The 21,763-nt window shown below is 37.3% G+C and overlaps 1 protein-coding gene and 2 long non-coding RNA genes across 3 annotated transcripts in view; 1 reads left to right on the top strand and 2 right to left on the bottom strand.

Annotated features, from left to right (window-relative positions):
• nAChRalpha1 (nicotinic acetylcholine receptor alpha1) overlaps positions 1-21,763 on the bottom strand; it is a 76,500-nt gene that overhangs the window by 27,466 nt on the left and 27,271 nt on the right. The window contains exon 3 of the mRNA XM_002053284.4: positions 783-992. Within this exon, the coding sequence (XP_002053320.3) occupies positions 783-974 (192 nt within the window). The 5' untranslated portion in view covers positions 975-992. The remainder of the gene's footprint in view (positions 1-782; positions 993-21,763) is intronic.
• Positions 6,102-7,599, top strand: LOC116650667 (uncharacterized). The gene is made up of 5 exons (XR_011416141.1): positions 6,102-6,341; positions 6,437-6,811; positions 6,875-7,041; positions 7,134-7,333; positions 7,386-7,599. It is a non-coding gene; the product is annotated as an uncharacterized lncRNA (long non-coding RNA).
• LOC138910950 (uncharacterized) lies at positions 20,944-21,587 on the bottom strand. Its single transcript, XR_011416179.1, has 3 exons — positions 21,464-21,587; positions 21,243-21,410; positions 20,944-21,185 (listed from the first exon to the last, which is right to left on the bottom strand). It is a non-coding gene; the product is annotated as an uncharacterized lncRNA (long non-coding RNA).

Below are 21,763 nucleotides of genomic sequence, written 5' to 3'. Positions count from 1 at the left end.
GATATTTATGTTTTTTTTTTTTTTTTTTTTTTTTATTTTATAGCCTTGCAGAGGGTATTATAATTTTGCCTTGATATGTGTAACGCATAGAAGAGACATCTCCGACCCCATATTATTGATCAGTATCAACAGCCGAGTCGATATAGCCATGCCCGTCTGTCTGTGTCTGTGCGAACTAATCTCTCAGTTTTAAAGCTATCTTCATAAACTTTCCAGAAATCGCTCTTTCTGTTACACGCAGCACATATGTCAAAACCAGCTGGATCGAACCACTATATCATATAGCTGCCATAGGAACGATCGGGCGCAAATTAAGTTGTTGTATGGAACATTTTTTTTGTCATTCTAGATATATTGATTTAACACGGCATTTAAAGATTTCTCTATGCTCTCATCATTTATACAAAATCTTATTTACATCGGACTTCAATATCATATATCTGCAATAGAAAGGATCGGTCGAAATGTAGGTTTTTGATTAAACATTTTTTTTGTTTATCAAGATATCTTGAGCAGATTCGGTATTAACTATTTTCCCTGTGCTTCTTAGATATGGGCAAAGCACTATGATCATTATAATAAGGTTTGGTCTCCAAGGGTATTAGATCTTCGGCGTGCCGAAGATAGCCTTTCTTTCTCGTTTAATATAAAACTGGCTCCTTGTTTTCTGTTACTTTTATAACTATTTCAGGTTGTAATAAAATACAAACATATTATTATTTATTTGATCTCGGAATGGCTGCGCAATTTCTTCTAGTGTATAGATAGATGTATGTACTTACCACATCGATTAACTGTGACAGTTTTAGACCCATTTTGACCGTCAGACGATCGGAGTTGTTACCCACAGGTCTTATGAGTCGATTGTAGTTGCTCAGTAAATCGTCGTACAAACGTTTAGCATCTGGGTTGGCCAGGCACCCGGTCGTAAAGTGTAATGCTATGAGGACAGCTGCAAAAAGAACGCTACCCATCTTAGGCCAGGTCCAACCCTGTAAGAAAATACGAAAATAGATATTTGAAACAGAATCAGAAATAAGTTATGGTTGCAGCGCTTGTAAGCTAGATCCTGCCCTGCATTTGCATTACAAATACTTTTTGTTTATTTATTTACTTTGAGTTGTCTTTGCACTGTACAATTTCTAAGCATGTGAAGGTGTGAGTGTGAATATGTGTGCACTCATAAATTTTGCAAAAGTGTCAAAAGTATTAGAGAGACAGCGCCAAATGTGCACAGAGCTGCTCCGGTGCAGCAATAAACACCATTTAATCTTTGGCTCAAGCACTCAAGATGGCCCAAGATAGGCAGCCTACATGTACACACACCAACACACCCACACATACGCACTCACACAAACATATAAAAATATATAAAGGAATGTGCATGGGTTAGTTGCATATCTGGTGGCCTCTTGCAAGCTTATGTCTCTGCACTTTGCTGCCCAGCCGCATGTACTTTGTGCTTTAACATTTTTGATATTGTTCAGCTGCTGTTAGGGGACATAATCTAGAGTCTGAAAATATATTTTCCCGCACTCTGGGCAAAACGTAATATATTTTGTTGTGAAATAAAATCATTTCCATAATGAAATCTATTAACATTTTTAAACACCAACAGTTTACACCATAATTATATTTAAAAAATAATCTTATATACAAGGAAAGTTAACGTATATAAAATATGATATAGCTTATGTTAAGTACAATAATATAATAGATTTTTTTTCAAACGAGCTAGCTAGTTATTGCCATGGATGTGCTGGGTATCAAGCTCGGATTCTCCTTGTTCAGTTGCCTTACTTGTTTAATTTCTTAAATTTTTTAATCTAATTTATCTTAATAGATTTATACTTGCCAGCCATAAATGCTTTTATGCACTTTAAGTTACAAGAAATATTTTTGAAAGTGTTTAATACAGAGCCAATAACTATACGCTATACTTTTTCTTCATATTTGGCCCATCGTCTTTAAATAAGTTTCATTTATACTTCGCCACCTTTCTGGTCTGTGCATTTCTTGAAAACTTTACTTTATACTAACCGACAAGCCCAAGTGCTGCAATGTTTGGGTACATTAAGCACAAACAAGCAATTCTCTTCATTTCTTTTATGCGTTAAAATTACATGATGTTCCTGGTATTATTTTCTTCTATTGAACGACAGTATTTTTGTGCTCATGTCCTGGCTGTACTGTGCATCCAATTATGAAAAGTGTGCAAGATTTTTTGTTTACTCCAGAATTCTCGTAGTATGACAATTTTTTTTATGAAAGTGCTATTTCTGAATATGATAGCAATGTAACCAAATATATGTAGTACCCAGCATGTTTGGCTAGCTTCATTGTTATTGATTCTGGTAATTGGTTAGTACAACAGTATGCATTGGTGTGCTCTATATGCACAATGTGCGTGTGCTGGTGTGTGTGTACAATCCATTACAAAATTGCGTGGCGGACAACAGATATTGCTCTGCTCTCTGAAACTAAAAAGACTTGTATCTGTATGCTAGCTTTGCTGTCTGCTTTAAAGTCATGGTTAAATGTCAGAATCTGAGAATAAATAATAGCTATTCTATATGCATACAAATGTTGGCATTTATATGTAATTGGTTGTTTGTTTTACTGATTGTCATCTGAGCCATCCCGCTTTAAAAATATATATAGCAAAAGAAATTGAATCAGTATGATGATGCTTGTTGCTAGTATCAGACTAATTAAAAACATTACATATTTGTATGCTCGTTTAGATGATATTATTTTAATTTTATTATTTTGTCATGTCCGACTTCGTTAAAGTATATGTATCTAGACTAGCATATATGTCATATAACTCCCATAGGAACGATCGGTCGATAATTAAGTTGTATAGAAAACTGCCTTTTTTAAGATATCTATCCGCAAGCCTCTATATCATAACACTATATCAGACCACTATAATATAAAACTGCTATAGGAACGATCAGCCGAAAAATTGAGTTCTTTTGAGAAGATTCTGAAAGATATATTGTCTATGCCCGGAATTTACAAGTTCAACTATGCTGATAATATATAAGCCAATTATTTAAACATCGCACTACTATAACACAACGTTTTATAGGAAGACACTGTATAGAGAAACATTTTTTTTTGGTATATTCTGTTTACCAAGACATTTTCACCAGTCTGCATTTATTAGCTTTACTTATCACATATCTGAAAGCCTTTTATGCAAATCATTACGGGAGAAATTAAATCTTCAGAGAAGTATTCGCACATTATCTTATTACTTTCAAAACAGGTTTTAAAAATTATGCAATAAATAATATGTAAGAGTTGTTAAATTTTCGTAAATTTTGTTAATATAATTCAAGTATGTTATACTTCGAAAGTTCGAGGGGATCAAAGCTCAATTTTCCATATCGTATTATATCCATATTTATTTGAAAACATTTACTGAATATAACAACTATTGTTTTCTTCTTTTTACAATTCGTTTCTAAGAAATACAAATTATTTCGTTGATACGGAATTCTTCACCAAATTTTTCATTGAACATTTTTATTTGTTTTCTTCTATTTCTCACAATACTTAAGATCTGTAAATTGCAGCTAACAATAAATTGTGAAGTGCATAGAGCGCAAAACTTTCAATTTGTGCTCTTCACAAGTATTTGTTTCCTTTTCGCTAGGCAAAAGTTTTGCTCAACATCTTCTGCAAAATCTCAAATATAATGAAAACTATAAATAAACGAATAAACGAGAACAGCAATAATTTCGATGCTTGAATTTTGGTCAAGTACCTTGGAATTTTGATCTGTCTGCGCCAGACATCCTTATCCATGAAACTATCTGTGTGCGGGCAAGCTTTGGCTTCCTGCAGGGAAATTACAAACGTGGCTGCTGCCCTTCACATGCAGAACAGCGAGAAATATCTAGCTAATCAACTTAATCAACACTTGCGCTGTTCTTAGGTGCAAAATTAATTATGCTAATTTTATGTTAATGATTTGTAATTTAATGGCATTGATTTGACGTTGTCGCTGCCGTCAATGTAAGTCGCTTCTAAAAATCCACACCCAGCGATATATCAAATCACAATTTGCCAACCATCTTGTCTGCATAATTCAGCGCTTATGTCTGAAGTGACACGTACATGTGTCAGTGACCGCAATGACAACAAAAAACGTACGAATGATGGCGTCAACATTGCGTACATAGATACGAATATGCGCTGAAAGGCACACAAAATGGCGACACACACGAACACACACACATACACATGTGATGAGCGACAACAAAATGGTTGCCATAAAGAAGAACAACAGAAAATGAATGTCATTCGACAGCTATTTATGCGCCTTTTAGTTGGCAGATTATTTCATTTCCATTCCCATATATCCATTTATCCATTTATATTTATATTTCTATTTATTTGTTTTGGCGCATAAAAAATTTCGGGCAGAGTTTTTATTTGATATTTGTCAATACTGCGAAAGCGAAACATCATTTGCTGGCTGTTTATTCATTTTCGCGCTATCCCTTAAATGTAGATAGGTGGGAAAGCTTTATTAAGCAACACACGGCATTAAACCCAATTCAAAGTCGCTCTGAACGAATCTCCAAAGAGCTATGCAAAATGTTATTTTGAGAGCTGATTGCTTGATTGCGAAAATCCAATCAGCAATATAATTATTTTGGTTTAAATAAGAAACTCCACCAATTCCAAGTATGCAAAAATCGCGAAAAACGTTTGTATTAAGCCTTTTTTGTTTACCATCCGTTCGGCCTCTAACTCAATTTCAAAGTTCTTTGTTCAAATTCATTTGAATGACGTTTCGCCCCTAAATTAATTTTTAAACTTAATGAACTTAATTAATACGTGTTTTAACGATTTGGAAAACTCCACCCGCTACAGTGGTAAACTGGCGGAAAGCGTTTGAATGAAAGTTGTTTATTTACCGTCCGATCAGTTTTAAAACCATTTTCAAAGCTTTTTGAGAACATTTATTTTATACGTGCAACGGGCAGGCCGGGCTATATTCGTTAGTACAGTATATATAAATATATTGTTCATATTATTTACTAATATTTAAGGACATAAAAAATAAACCATTCTGAATAATAAGATCTCATATAAATTATGTATCCAATAAAGTAGATTATAGGGCGTCTCTAGCTCGATCTCTTTTAAGAAAAATTGTGTGCTAAAAATACTGACAGTTAAAAAAATGAAACTATTGAAATTCACAACGTATTTGACTGGCCGACAATTTATTTGTTGTTATACTATTTGGCAAACTAAACATATCTTTCCACATGCTTACTATTTGTTGTTAATTTCAAACTGAGCCCTTGTACAGATGTAGCTACTGTTGCTGAATGTAGAATGCAGCGCATTTTTAAGTAGGCTTCTTGACAAACACAGCAGCAACAACCGCAGTAACAGTAGTGGCAGTAACAACATCGCAGCATAACAATGCCGGAAATGACGTCGGCGGGGAGCTGACTTTCTCTGTGTGTATCAGTGTGTGTGTGTGTGTGTGTGTGCTTGTGTATGTGTGGGTGTGCATGCTCTCTAGTATATGTGTTGCTGTGTATGTATTTTTGGTTGAGCCATGCAATTTTCCAGTTGAGCTCGTTTTTCATTTCCTTGTTATTTGTTTTGCATGCACACTCGGGTCCTTTTCCCCCTGTTGCGTACTTTTTCGACTGATATATTAAAATGGCCACCATTTTTGGCATTGTTCGTTGTAATTGTTCTTCTTGCCGCAAGTTGCAGCTGTAATTGAATTTCAGTCGGCGGCACATGCTAAAAAAAAAAGTGCATTTCTATCGTTAAGTCTTTTGAATTTAATTCCCTGCACATGTGTCAGTCTATCTGTCCGCGCCAATTTGGAGAGTTCATATGAACTGACTCAATGCTAGAAATTAGGTTTGCTTTCATTTTTCGGCTTTCGGGGTTCTTTCGCAATTCTTTAAATATTTAAGCCAGTTTTTCGTCATGTGTGCTACTTGCTTATAAGCAATCCCAGAAATAAGTTACATTTTTTCGATATTTAAATATTTCATAAAGTAGGCATCCGGACTAGAAAACCAAGTTAAGCTTTCTCTCGCTCTCCCTCTCACTGTATACATGAACATATCAAGTTTGTTCAAAATTGTCGATAGATTACGGTGTTTCCAGTGTAGGCTTTTGGATCCAGTACATTTCACATTTTGAATGCCCTGATCCAGTTTCCATCGAAATTGTCAAAAGTCTATTTTTGAAAATATACTTTTGGTCTTTGGTAATTATTCATATTGGAAGAACACCCACAAAATTAGTCAGGAACTCATTTATTTTGGAGCGGTGCTAAAAGGAAACAAGTAAGAGGTTCTAGTCGGGAGCTCCCGACTAGCAAATACCTTAAACCCTATTATTCCAACACCTAATGTAACGCGCTCTACGCGCTCGCTTGCAGGAAGATAAGTAAATCAGTTAAAACAGCAGCACAGAAAGCAATAGCATTGCTGTTGATATAATTTCAAGCAGACGCACATAAATGTGTGTGTGTAGTACATACAGAAAATCTCGGAATCGATCTTAATGAATTGTTCTACAGTATATCTTATTGTACCATTAAATTTTTGTCTATTCTCAAAACGTCAATTGCAATTAAATTGTAGCTTCGTGGTGGTAGCAGAAAGGTGGTGATAGCTAAATGAAAGATACACGATATATATAAACTATTCTTGAAGCAACATATCAATTTGGTGACTCTATTTCTTATAATTTACCTAAGTTGCTCAAAAAACAGGATTTCGATATCGATGTGTATCGATTGCTTAGAAACGGAGTAAGTTATGAATTATCGCAAACATACTTGATCTGCACGGTCACTAAGATTTCAAGTCTCTAGCTCTTATTGGTTTTGATATATATATTTATGGAGTCGGATATGCTTCCTTCTGTCTGTTTTACCCATTTTTAATGGGCTCAGGGTATAAAAAGGGACAGCCGCAGCATGAACTACGCAACAAATGGCGTACGTGTGTTTGTGTGTGTGTTTATAAAGATGGAAATAAGGTAAAAAAGAAAACAAATGTTTTTTTATTTTATCCTCATCATTACGTAGAATTACAAATTTTATTTTTTGTTATTTTATTGTTTTCTGTCAGCTGGGCCTCAACATTAAAAATGTATCCTTTTCAAGCTCACGCCTCGTGCAATTGGTCTCTCATTTGCTGGCTTCCAAATTATGCAAATGTCTTATGAATAATATTGAGAAACACGAATCATGTGCAAATTCAAATGAATGTGATTAAATAGAATATTATTATCGTTGCTGACGTCTGGCAGTTGTGATGGTTCTTATATGGTAAGTTATATATTTGTATGGAAATTTTTTAACATTTTACATACATTTTTAGCCTGTTTATTTTGAGTGCGCGACCTGAGGCAATGCATTGTGCACTGTACGTTGCGTTATCTAATCAAAGCCCCCGATAGACACCCATTTGCAAACATACATACATATATCGTTATGAATATTTACATGTATATGTTGTCTTTGGGGTCAGATGCCCTCGTCTGCCTCTCTTCGTACACATAAAAAATAAAAGCAGAAATTTTGTTATTTCAACTTTGTGCTCGGCTACCCCCTTAGGTAGCTTGTTAAACATTCTTTGGGGTTTTTTACTTTTTGCTTGCTAACCGGCTGCCTGTCAAAGGGAAACTTCAGCCTGAAACATGCAAATTTGCATATGATAAGCAAATAAGCAACCTTGTTTTTGCTTCTGCTGTGGCTGCTTGCAGGTAACTGGCAAAAGTTTTATTAGATTCTCAGTTCGAAGAAGCTGCGTGGCGAGAGGGAATGGCACGCGAGCCTGTGGCCTGGCTGAAGTTATGGAATTGCGCGCGTTTAAAAAGCTAACGTCAAAAAGTAAGCAAACGTCAAACTTACACCATCATGTGTGCATGTGTGTGTGTGTGCGTACGGGCCTAAAAGGGGTTCACAAATGAGCCAACACATCAAAAATATTGGCAAGGTATTGGTTCGCAAGATTACTCTTGAAAGTTTGCCAATTCGCACGCCCACTGCAGGCCATTTGAGTAGTTCAAGCAAATGATGTGCAATTATGCGTGAGCTGCATTCCATTAAGCGGGCGCGCAGCAGTGCGCACAACATCGCGTATGCGCAATATATAATTTCAAATGCCTCTATCTTTCACTAGGAGCAGCAAGCACTAGCAAACACATATTTTGAGTCTCATTTACCATGTAAAATGTTTAGAATGCTTTATCATGCGCAAAGCATGTCTCTCAGCTGTGCAGGTGCGCAAGATACATGTACCTTCAACAGTTCTTTTAGCAGGACTTTGAATAAAATATAAGCATATATTGAATGTTGCACTCAGTGAACTCTTTAATGTAGACGTAGGGCTTAGGGCGGTAGAGTAGCGGCTACAAAAGTGCACTAAGAGCTATGCAATAGGCTTGCGACAGAGAGAAGTTGTCATTCATTTTGCACAGAAATTTAGTTTTGTTTTAAGCAACTCGATACGTTCCGAACCAGGTGCAAAAAGTTTTCCTCTGATGATGCCCAAACTGTAAAACATGTGGTAAAGCACTATACATTAATTCACACTGAACTTTGTTAAGTGTAAAATAATATACCATTAAACAACAAATTATTGTTTTAATAAATACAATTCCGATGGGATTGGATTATGACAATCTGAAGAACCTTACAAAGTCTTGTGTAAGTATGTATTTTAATTTTTGAGTTATATTTAAGAAGACCGGTTTTAAAATTGACATTTATTGATGGGGAAGAAATCTTGTCTCTTGTTGCTCTTTCACACAGTCGGACATATTGACGGACACGGCTGGATCGACTGAGCTCGTCATTTTGATCGTAACGGGCTCAGAAATGCTTTATTTTGCTCGAGACTGCACAGATTTATAGAAAACCATTATACTTTGTTAACCAAATTCAATGGGTTTGGAAAATAACTAGCGAGCACTGTGAAGAAATAGTCGCCATCAATCATTTGCTAATTAAACTAAGCCGCTTAAAACAAAGCTCAACTAGGATAAAATCGAAGTACGGATTATGTGTTCAAGAGGGGTACACGCTTCATTAGTTGACTCGTCATTCGAAGACCGCAAAACGATTCGTTAGCTCGGGCTGTTTCACTTTATTGCACATTTTTGTATTTAATTTGCTTGGCACATGCCGCATGCAACGGGTCAAACGATACGCAGTAGTAGTTGTTGTGGTGAGTAGTTGCCCACAGCTGAGAGAGCTGAGAGTTCAAATGCGCTGCCACTTAAGCCAATTGAGCTTTAAACGCTGACATTGTAGCTGCAACCAAGACAGCACATACACATATATTTCAACTCACAGACGTTACGCCGCGGGGGAGCCAAAGCACAATTGATATAGATGTGGGACCATAGAATGGGTACAGGGTTGCGATTTGCTGGTTGTAACCCACTTCTGGCCCCTTATACAATTGAAAATGTTACACTTGTGCAGTTGCGTTTGCAGTTGGGTGAAATTGAAAGCACTTGACACTTGTATTATGCTACTGACTTATCATACAGCATACAAATTCGAAACTGTTGCGCCTGGCGATCACACTACACAATACACAAAAGCCAGTTTCCAATTGTGACAGGTGGATGCGTCCATAAGAATGCAACATTAGTGCTGTTTTTGGCGCCTGGCTCAAATTTTGTGTTTGCTGAGCCGTCGGCTTTATGGGAAAACTTTCGGGCAGATTCATCGACTCGAACCTCAATCGGCCACAGGCGCAGCCCGTAAGCACTTTTATAAGGCCATAAAAAAGTTTCATACGGCCGCAAGCCGTTTCAAGTTAATTATGTTTATGCAACGACATTTACATAAAAAATGCCAAAAAATGAGACTGAGATACGCAGATGTCCCAGTCACAGGTCACATGGACATCAAAGATGCAGGTCCACTCAACCAAACTCAACGTTGTATGAATTAAATAGTCCTAGATGTAAATTTAATAACAAAATTATCAAAACATGAATTTTTTTGAAAGGCGACATCAAAAATTATAACCAACAGAATAATTTACTGTATTTTCGTTTTTATTTTGCATAAGTTGCACATATATAGGGACTGTAAGTGGAAATTATAGGCTGTACTTTGATAATCCTAAGGTATTAATTAAGGAAGTATGCTTTGCTCGCTAGTGCTCGATAAGTCCCAAGTCGCTGACTGGTACATCAGAAATTCTACCTTGCACAGAACTACTCCCCAAAATGGAGACAAGACTGGAGGTGTGTAATCGGGAGGGAGAGAAGATCGTTCAAGTTCCTCGTCCAACCACGACTTAGGAGACGCCCCAGAGTTCCCCGACTACCTACGGGACGATGCAGCTTTATTAAAAGAATACGACTTTGACGTTTGTCCACGCTAAAGCCTGAGGAGCCAACCAGTCTTGGCGATATATCACCTACGTCAACCGCGTTGTAATCAATACTTATGCTATTTTTGAATCAATACAATAAACAGTCTGCCTCTTAAAGTATTTAGATCGACGTGTCCAGGTAGAGAGACGGACATTGGTTGTTGATGCTGATCGCGTATAAACACACAATTTTCATTTGCAGTCTTCAACGAGTTTTGAAATTGCTTATAGTTATTTTTTGAGGCTTATGGTTTCTTGAATGTCTAATTGGAAGGTCTGAACTTTTGTATATTCCAATAATGATGACTTGTGATTCTCGCACAGTTAGATGCACAGCATGTGGCAGGAGATACTGCAAAAATATTTAATGTATGAAGCGAAATTCCTTGGCATACTTTTTTTTTCGGGGGTAGCGATGAAGCTGGTTCTGGATTTTCTGTGTATTTTTTGTTGGCCCAAAAATTTGCTAGCTGTGCTACGTCGCAGCTAAAGAATTTTCGAGACTTGCGGCTACGAAGTACCATGCCAAAAAGCAAAACATGGGCCACGCCCCAAAAACCATGACTGAAAATATGTAGGTTGCCCGGCCATAGCCCCGTCAACATTCCCCTGCCTGGCTCACAGGCCCCTTACACCCACTGCTATCTGTGAACTAGTTTTGGGCTCGCTTTAAAGTATCTTTGATGCAAAAAAGCAGCAGCAGCAGCAGGGTGTGCCAGGGGCACGAGCTCGAGCTGGTCGGATGAGTGGAGCGCAGGGCTGGCATGGGCATGAAAACGAATTGCCGCAGGTGTCAAAAATACACAGACAAAGTCAATTTGCCCTAGTCGGCGATGTTGAACGAGCGGCATGGGGAGTGAGAGACCCCACTGGGTAGAAAGCCTGCCTGAGGAGTACGTTGGCGTGTGCTGCTCATTACGCGGCGCCTTTGATGTGCAGCAAGCCGACAAAAGTGCCAGAAGCAACAGCATTACAAGCGCTAAGTGCCCCTGCGCTCGCTGATCATAATCATGATGATATGCATACACACACTAAACGCACACACACAAGCACGCAAGCGCACACACACATTGATATAAAGATGATGGCGTTAGCTTTGTCCTGGCATAGATGCGGTGGGCTGTCGGCCGGTGGATTGGCAGCTGACAATAAAAAAACCGCACAAGTGTCTAACGCGCTTTGATGTCACATTTCTGCCCAGACTGTTATAAAACCACAACAGCAAAAACAACAACTACTGCAGTACCATCCAATTTAGAAACACATCAGTTCGAAATATAAGGTAGAGTACATTTTGTCGGTGCTTGTTGCAATTTATACTTAATGCATACAAATGATGCACTAACTGCAAAGTGCGAAGCTTGTACATAACGCTCAGAGACAGGAACACTCACATCAGCCCGGAAACGCCATAAAATCAACACACGTCATTTTACAACCACCTGCCGGAGGAGCCGGGTGGGGTTTCGGGGATGACACACAGCTGTTGTTGTCGTCTGACAAATTCGCAGCATCAGCCAAGTCATATTTGCGCACGTCAGCCTGCATCGCATGAGGTGTCTCTCATTCTCGATGGCTGTACTTAAATCTAATTCACTAGAGAAAACGCAGCCAACAAATGCGCATAAACTTAAAGGTTATTGCAACGTCGCTTGCACTTTGCCTAACGAGTGGCAAAAGGTTGCAGGACGTTGTTCCCTTGAATCGTTCAGGCATATCGGACAGGGTTAAAGGGCTGGCTATAGCGATTGTCGCTTGCTTTTATCGCTTGCAAATGCTCACATCGAAGAGAATGTAAAATATAAATTGAGTTACGCACTATTAATATTCTTTTACATAGTCCTGGCTTTTAATTATCTTACATAGGTAAGCGGCGACACAAAAACCCTGAATAAAAAATATAACTTAGAATTCTAAAAATATGAAAAATTTCAATGCATTGAGAATACAAAGCATTTATTTATTGAGTAGGTATGAAATATTATATTATATTACCAATTATTTTAGAAAAGGGTTGAAATGGGATATCTTTCCACATTTGAAAATAAAATAAAAATAAAAACACGATAGCCAGATTTCTACGGATACAGTTAACCAAACAAACAAAAAATATATTGATTCATAAAAGAAGGTCTGCTGAGTCATTTTAATCAGTTTTAAATCAGCTGAATTTTGTAAGTCTTTCAATATCCAAAAGAAATATAAATCGAATATATTATTTATTAAAATGTTTGTAATGATTTCTTTCTTTTTTGTGCGTTGCTTATTGATGTATATTCATAATAAAGGTCTGCTGAGTCAGCTCAACTAGATCTCATTGTTTTACCTTCCTGATACCTTTTAGCTACAAGTGTTTCCCCTTTTGCACCCACACAGTCGGAAGACTGTCAAAAACCAAATTGATGGTCCCAGTAGAACTTCAGCAACATAAAGCAAGGCTGGGCAGCATGTTGAAATGGCTTTTGCTGGCTTTGATAGATAGACAAAATAAGGCCAAAACAATACCCTAGACACTGGCAACTGGCAGCTGGCGGCTAGTAAGGCACGTCAATACATATTTCAGAGGTGTGTCTACATTAATCAAAAAGGCATAACCAAAAAAAAGAATTCCAGCATCGTCAGAGAGATTTCAACACAAATAATTGGCCACATATACTTCCATGTATGTGGATGTCCTGACCCACGTAGGATGCCACGTGCCACATATTTGCTAGGATCTGTCGATGCTGTCATTTCTGTACGACTCCGCTTCAGCCAGCATCAATTTGTGTCTTTTGATATGCACAAAAGATTTATGAGTTAATTAATGTACTAACGAATACTAAAGAAAGAGCTTGACTGTACATCAACTCTTTCTATATCTCTCTCCCTCACTCTCTCGCTCTCCTGTGCTCTCTTTCACATGGACATGCTCCACTTGGCTCCGGTCCCATTGTTGATTATGATTAATGTTCTTGCGTGTATGTGTGTGTGTTCTTGTGCTTTTCGTTGCCGGAAGCGGAAATGAAATTGTGGCAATTGAAGACGCCCCTTTCTTTAAAATTCAATACTGTTTTAGTGACGCTTCATCAATTTCACATTTATGCAACATTTTGTGCCAATTTGGCGTTTGTTAAATCGGGTCGAATTGCAGCATGTGAGGCCGTCGCAAGTTTCCTGTGCAAAGTGGGTGTATCCGTGATGGTGTGGGTGCGTGTTATTGTGTTGACTGCGGTTTTGTACGGCCACAGGCTGCTGCTGTGCTGTTCTTGGTAGTCGTAACTCGTTCATAGCTCATAAACGGTGCTAATATTGAGTGTCGATTTTCACTTCACATTTTTCTGCTCTACGGGGCAGGACATTGCACCGCCATACTTCGTGTCCTGTTTGTGTGCATGTGTATGTGTGTGTGTGTTTGAACAATGCAAGGGCTTTCTTGTCGGCTGCGACCCGCTTTTTGTGCAGTTCACCAGCTGACTGGGACGATGACGACGACGACGACGTCGACTAGGACGAGGACAGCGACGCCCGTTACCGACGGCGGCAGCTGCTTCATTACGGAAGCCGAGTATCCTGTTAATAGTTTAACATAAACTGTGGTAAAAAGTGCACGTGGCTTGCAGGCACTTTATTGATTATCACTGTCGCTGGCTCTGCTAGAACACTTAACACTTAACTGCATTTGGTCTGGCAACGCTGCCAGTGGAAGCTGACACACTTAAAAAATGGCGCGGGGTCGCAGTGGATGCGGCATTTGCTGAGTGGCATAGAATGTTTTATGCGGCTGCCAAAGCAATTCATAAAAATCTACTCAGCTATGTAGATACATATTTGCACTTAAAGTATGTGTATAATATGAAACGTACACCGATAGAAAATATGGTACAAAATCTTTTTTTTTATTTTACAGAATTTTCAATAAATTCTACTTCAATATATTTTGTTCTCAAAATATGTTAGATTCAGTAAATTGAAAGTACATTCTTTTGATTCAATCAGTATTCGAATAATAAATAGAGCTATTTATATTTCTCTAGTGTTCACACAGGCACTGAAATTTCCTGGCTCAATTCAACAAATTCTTATCGCCTATGTCCAGTAAACTTTTTGTGTCATGCTTCTTGGACACGGCAGAGAGGTCATAAATTTAAATCAAATCCTTGACAGGCCGAAAAACGATTGCGAAATTATCTATTTGGGTAGCAGGCAGCTGCTGTTCAAGAATTTGGACGAGCAGCTGGTACTTTAAACTGCTGGACCATATATTTTTTACAGATTTACGAATACTGATTTATGACCAGTTGGTCGGGCTAACTAATTATGTGCGGATCTATCATAATGATTAATTAATTGATTGGCGGACTGGGCAGTAAATAATTACCGCCATTGGCCATGTATACCCCATTATTATTCAAAAAATTGCCCTAGGCCGTGCATAAAATGTTGTGCATCCCACTTCATTGGGATTTAATTAGCACACCTGGTATATCAATAGACGAGCAATTTTTGATTGATTAATGTTTTTCCGTTGTTTGCATCGGCATATACTATGAAGTTCGTGTCGCAATCGATAAATGAATAAGTGACAGATAATTAATTCTATAGTGCAAGCACATGCTTATAGTCGCAGAATTTGTGCCAGCGAAAGTGTTTGTGGATATGTTTATCCTGGCGACCAGCACAGTCGGTGTCCTTGCGGCATTTTAAATGAAATTTTATTTGCAATGAAAGGTCAGAAGAGTAAAATAAATTAAAAATTCATTAGCATTTAAGTGACTTGATGTCCGAGTATAAACGCAAATTCCTTTCCATACGTCCCCTCGTTCGTTTCCCTCTCGTATGTCTCACAGCAATTGTAATTAAAATGTTTGCCACAAATTAAATTTATTTGATCTGTTATTTTTTTACCTACTGCCTACTACTGTACACACATGCACTGTGGCATGCCGCCTTTATATATTTCACAGTTTGGCATCAACTCCAGATGCAATATCAACTACAAGCAAAATGATCAGTTATTAAAATATGTCTTAAAATAGAAATAAAAAAATTAATAAGCACACTGAAATTTATATAATGTGTGTGCCATGTCGAAGGAAAAAGCATATAAATTCTTATTCTGGACAAAGGCTGAATTTGCCTAGATATATCATTCTATCTATAGAAACACGTTGATCTGAAATACTTTAGGAGCCGTAAAGTGAACTCGCTGACATTTCAACTTGTTATCGTTTGAGTGTGTAGACCCGGTTGAGATGGAATTCGTTTCGATATGTCTTGTTGTGCAAATTTGTAGTGAATATCTTGAATAACATTATACAAATTATCTTGGTTTAATTTGGGAATTACATTCATTCCGAAAAGTCAAAGGCAAAACTTTTGAAAACGAATAGAAAAATTCACTTCGATTCCTATAAGTTTTGATAGGTATCGAAACCTAGAGTAAGCCCGATAAACTTTCAATTTTGAATGTAATTGCTCATACGCATCTTATTAAAGAGGAAATAATATTTTATTCCTATCCAAATTTTTTAAGACTTTTTGCTATGTTTTTTCTCAGAATATTTTTGAGCACAATACAATTGAGAGTCAATTTCATGGATAGGTATTTTGGGTAAGTTGGGCAGGACAATAGGAAAATTTGTCTTCTATGATTTAAAAAATAGCATTTGATAAGCTTATTTTAAAACAGTATATTCAATAGATTATAAAGGTTTTCATTTATATTTTGCTTAATGAAAATGTATAATCTGTCATCTGCGCCAATCGAGCAATAAGTTGGGCTCACTCGTCCGTTCATCTCATTGTATTTGCGAGTTATTTATTGCTGTTGTGTGCTTCTGATTGGGATCCTGTGTGATCACATACCACAGTTTGCTTGGCTCAGCAAGTTGTATGTGCATCAGATGTCATCAAATGCCCGCAACTGTTTGCAGCCTCATGGCCAGTGACTTATGCATTGGCATGCATGAATTATTCAAATATTCATTCCCATACACATGGCAGCTACATGTGCATCGCCCTGAGCACGAAAGATGCATGCTAAAGCTAAAACTCAAATATTATAAGCTGCAGCCACTTGAATGAGAATTGGATTGTATTTTTTTTAAATGCAACTGCTTACTCTTCCCAATATGCAGATGAAAAGGACCAGGTGCAGTTGGGCACAAGGTGGAAGAAAAATTTTAAATTTATTTACGCATCGCTTTTATATTTGCAAATTTGAAAAGTCCTCAAATAATAAGAATACGTTATAATTTTTAAGTAATTGATTACCTTATGTATATATTTGATCTTTGTGCTGGGGAAACACTTGAAAATCTTTATTACCACTCGAATAACTTGTCCAGCCCACTGTGCGTAGGCCAAATTGTAAACAAACAAATAGAAAATTGAACTAAATACACACACTCACACGCGCACACACATTTGTATGCATCTCACTTCTACAAACTGGAAGAGCTGCATGTGCAACCACAATTCAATAACGGCATCCACAAAATCGATTACGCAAATATCCGCAGAACTGAAACGCAATCCAACTAGCATGAGGCGGATACTCAGCAATGGGCATAAAAAATTATTTATTGTGTAACTTTAATAAATAGATTTGTTCGAGCTCTGCAAATGGTTCCCCGGGCTGGGCTGAGCAATTGTCGTACTTTCAAATAGATTTTTGAGTATTATTTGCCTGATTTAATAGCTAAGAAGCAGCAGAGGCGCACAGTTCGATTATTAAATGCAAATCTCATGCATTGTCAATCAGCTCAACTGCAGTAGCATCGCAGTTGCCGTCGCAGTCGCAGTTGGCAATGCAATTTTCAATTTAAATTTCCATTCTATATATGCAAAGCACCCAACGAGGCGACGCCATGAATTGAACGGACTGAGATCGAGTGAGATACAGACAGTGAGAGGGCAGGTGGGAAGGGGCAAATGAAATGCTTGCAATGTGTGCCAACTATTGACACAAGACTCGTCGTCGGCGGAGCGTCAAAGCACTTGAGCAAATAGACAATGTTAGAGTCAGACATATAGACAGAGATTCATACCTATATACATTCACACAAACATCCTTTAAGGATCTACATACGTACACATATGTACAGACTGAACACAGGATGAGACAGTCTGGTACAGTCTGTTCTGGAAATCAATTTCACATTTATTGAAATTCCAAAGTTAGAAACCTGCTTTCGGATTTATTGAACAAACCAGATATTTCTGTTCCCGGTCGATTAATTATAATAATAATAATAATAATAATAATAATAATAATAATAATAATAATAATAATAATAATAATAATAATAATAATAATAATAATAATAATAAAAATAATTAAAATAATAATAATAATAATAATAATAATAATAATAATAATAATAATAATAATAATAATAATAATAATGACAATTATATTCGAAAATATTCGTAATAAACATGTAGAACTAGCCAATGCGGATTTACCTCGAATGTTTTTTATAGCTGTTATCTTATGTGTGGAATCGGGGCGAAAATAATTTAAAGAACACATCCAATAACTATTGTCTACATCAATGATAATAATGAAGACGACGACGAGACAATAATAGTTTACTTGCGTTAATAGCATTGAGCTAGCTCGAAAGCAAAATCAAAGCACATCCTCGGCAACCCATTGTCGTCTGGCTACCCTTCGATGCCCCCTACCCGAACTGCACTTAAAATAACCCTAATGCGCGTAACGCAAATGCATTCAATTACTTGATGTGTCTATATTGCAGTTACAATGTGTCTGTATCTGGCTCTAGACAGTGCATGGGTGCAGGAAATGCAATTGCCATTTTGTAGCAGCACAAAAAGATTGAGTAGCGCATAAAATTGATGGATAAAATAGCACTCTGGTTTTATAATATGGCACAGCAACTGCAGCAGTTGCTGCTGAGATTGTTTATCTGCCACTTGACTGGGCCTTCCCACTCACATTTTCAGACCCAGCTTCAGCAGGTGTGTCGACTGTCACAATGTAAGGGGTATACATATTTTTCTAGCAATATAAATAAATACAAACATATTGGCAAGAAGGGGCGGCTAGGGTAGTAAAAGTATTTGTTGCCTGTCCCACTGAAAATTTATGCATTGCAGCATTTCCGACGACGCCTGCTGGCTGGCTGCTTGGCTGCTCGGCGGGGCATTATTCACTCGTTATATTCTTATAAGCTACAGTTGTAGGCATCAGTGCAATTTGGGCTAAGCCGACAATTTTTCTGGCAAAAAGCCGGTATATAAATGACCCAAGGAGTAACTAAAACATCAGTAGGTATATAAGCCAAGTATTCAGAGCTGTTGCTAATATATATCCATTTAAAAACTTAATTCGAAAATTTCTTACACAATTGTAAGCAATTTTGTCCTTACTATGTAATAACGCAGTTCAGTTCCATTAGGTTTTGAGAATAATATACCGCCTTAGCATTGTATTTATCTATGCGAGAAATGCGCTCGCTTTTCCCACAGAGCTTTGGTCGTTTTTATACCCTTGCAGAGTATAATTTGTCGCAGTATATATGTCGGAACTGGCTGGATCAGACCACTATTACTTTTGTATTCTCTTTAATCTTTGTGATAGACAGAGCTGTCGGTCCTGGCGACTGTCAGGCTGCTTGGTGACCCACGGACAACCCAAACCGTAAGGCTAGGAATCTGAATTTTGTAATGTATGCTAAGACAATATTTTTAAAATTTCCAGCCGCAAATTGATGGAAAACGGAAAACTTTATACTCATGTTGTAACATCTTCCTAAAAATTAAAGTTCACTTCACTGTTTATTGCCTCTACATATTGTATAAAGATAGATAAAAGGTTGTCATGCCAGGAGGCTAGTCGGACCCATATACATGTTCTTGATTCGGATCCCGAGCTGAGTCGATTTAGCCACGTTCTTCCTAAGGACTGGAAATTTATGTATTGTGAATAAATGCATCTTTAAATACATAAGCATTCTGAAATTCACATTGGGCTGTATTGTTGCATGTATGCGTGTATAACGTACGTGTACTATTTCTCAATGCACTTACAAATACAACTAGAAGGAAAGTTTTAGCCGGAAGTGCCCGACTAGCAAATACCTTGAGCTTTCTGCTACCAAAACTCTTGCTTAAGCCTTGGCAAGGACATATACTTGATCTGAATATTCTTTACGAGAAGCTACATGTCCAATTTGGTGACTCTAGATCTTAAAACCTAAAGGACATACAAAAAAAACTTTGATTGCTTGGAAACGAGATAGGTTATTGATGAGGGGAGGACGGACGACCAACTCGGTTATTGATGCTGACCGAGAATCTATATATTCTCTGGAGGGGGAGATACTTCCATCTGCTTTTTACATAGAATTGCACAAACTATAAACTTATACACTTCTTATCCATTTTGAAAGGGTTCATATATGATGTAGTGGTCCGATCTTAATAGGATTTGGCATAGATGCAAGATATTTCTAGCCCGAAAATTAGGTCAAGAGACATGTATCTTGAAATGCACACACGATTAACCTGTCGTAAGGACATTTCATTTCTTATTCTCTGAGACGGGAAGATCAATGCGTTCCGACAAAGGAGGAGACTCGATAGCTATGAGTTCTCCTCTTCCGATACGGGAAGCTCGATCACATCTGTGTGTGGTGTATTTGAAGGTAAAAATTGAAGAGTCTGAGATATCCGGCTTCAGCCAGGTCTAACAGAAAGCGATAATTTGAAAATTAAAATCAAGAGAATCTAAATACAGGTTTTTAAGATTCGATTTAAGACCTTTAACATTCTGGCAACTAAAGTTGATTAGAAACAGGAGGTAATAAAATCGGAGCCCGATTTTTCTTGTTGGCCTAATATTATTTTACTATTAAGTGTTCCAGCCAAAAATCTTTACAACAAATATCAGTAAATATTTCTGGCAGAACACTTATTTTAAAGGACGCAATATTACCTTCATAAGCGAACTTAAATTTCTCCACCAACACTTTTAACTGTGGTACCTAACACAGCCGGTAGTCCGGACGACGAGCCTTCTAGGAGCTGTTTATTGCTGCTGTCGCCCTTTCCAAACACCTACGACACCAGACAAGGCGGATAATTCGACTGGTTTTTCTCGTGCCGATGTCACACTGTTCGTGACAGAATTAGTGTCTACAGAAGACCTCACAGCTACCTGAGTAACTAATAAGATAGCAATATATTCCATGCAACATCTCTATTCAACATCCCTATTGCACCTTATCTTGCTCTATCTTACACACAATTTGATTCGATTCCTTTCTCCAACTCGTATTCTAAGCTGCTCTCAATTCTTTTGATATAATGGAGATGTTCATGCAGGAGTAAGTTTTTATATATTTTCTATAAGTATAAACGTACCTGTCTATTAAAATAAAAAATAATATATTTTTAATTAACCTCCCAGGCTATGTGCATTTAACGGCGGAAAACGTTACTCACCTGAAAAGAAAAAAGTATAGAAAAAGCATTAGAATATTATGAATATAATCTTATATTAAACTATACATATACAGAGCTTTGATAATTATCGGAGAAAAGTATCAATTTTTAAAAAGAAAGTCCCGATAGCAGCAAAGCACATTATTATCAGTCTGAAATGGCCATCGATACTTATGGATGTCGAATATACCCAAGTACAAGGACATTCAAGAAAGCATTGTGTGCAAATCCCCTCTTTTATGTAGGGTAATTTGAAGATTTTGATGGCGACGATTGCTTGGCATCCGATGTTTGGTGACCAAAAACAAATGTAATTCATTAAAGAACCTAATTATAAAATAAGCGAAATTGTCAATATTTTATTGCCGGCCCTTATGTAAATACCATTTATGCTATATTCGTTGGGTACGCATTCAAAAAACTTTTTTGAGATATTATAAGCTTCTGAAACATTTAAAACATTCGCCCCTCCTTCCGCATCGGAGTTGTATCCAGTCGCATTGATTACACACTCCGGTAAGGAGCAATTTAAGCAATGAGAATCGTCTTTGTCTGCAGGACAATAAATTGTATTGTGTTATTTGTTTCGCCATTTCGTAACTTACTGCCGCATACCAAGCCAATAAGTAATATTGGAAATGCAACCCAACCTGGCATATCTTTTTGGAAAATATTCAAGCAAACTGACACAGTTTTAGGGGCATGCTTATTGTGCTAATATATGAAATAGAACATTACCCATAATGATATTAAGATATGATTGGGTAAATGAATAAAACTGCACATCACATTTTTTGTGAGATGATTTGCATTCCGTTTATTCTTTACAATAACAGTTTATACCCATTACGAATGGATCTGAAAGTTAACCCATAGAGTATATATATTTTTTTATTACAGAATTT

Source organism: Drosophila virilis, chromosome 2 (assembly GCF_030788295.1).
Source record: "Drosophila virilis strain 15010-1051.87 chromosome 2, Dvir_AGI_RSII-ME, whole genome shotgun sequence".
Classification (NCBI taxonomy): domain Eukaryota; kingdom Metazoa; phylum Arthropoda; class Insecta; order Diptera; family Drosophilidae; genus Drosophila; species Drosophila virilis.
Note: the sequence above shows the minus strand (reverse complement) of the source record. Positions and strands in the feature narration are given on the sequence as shown.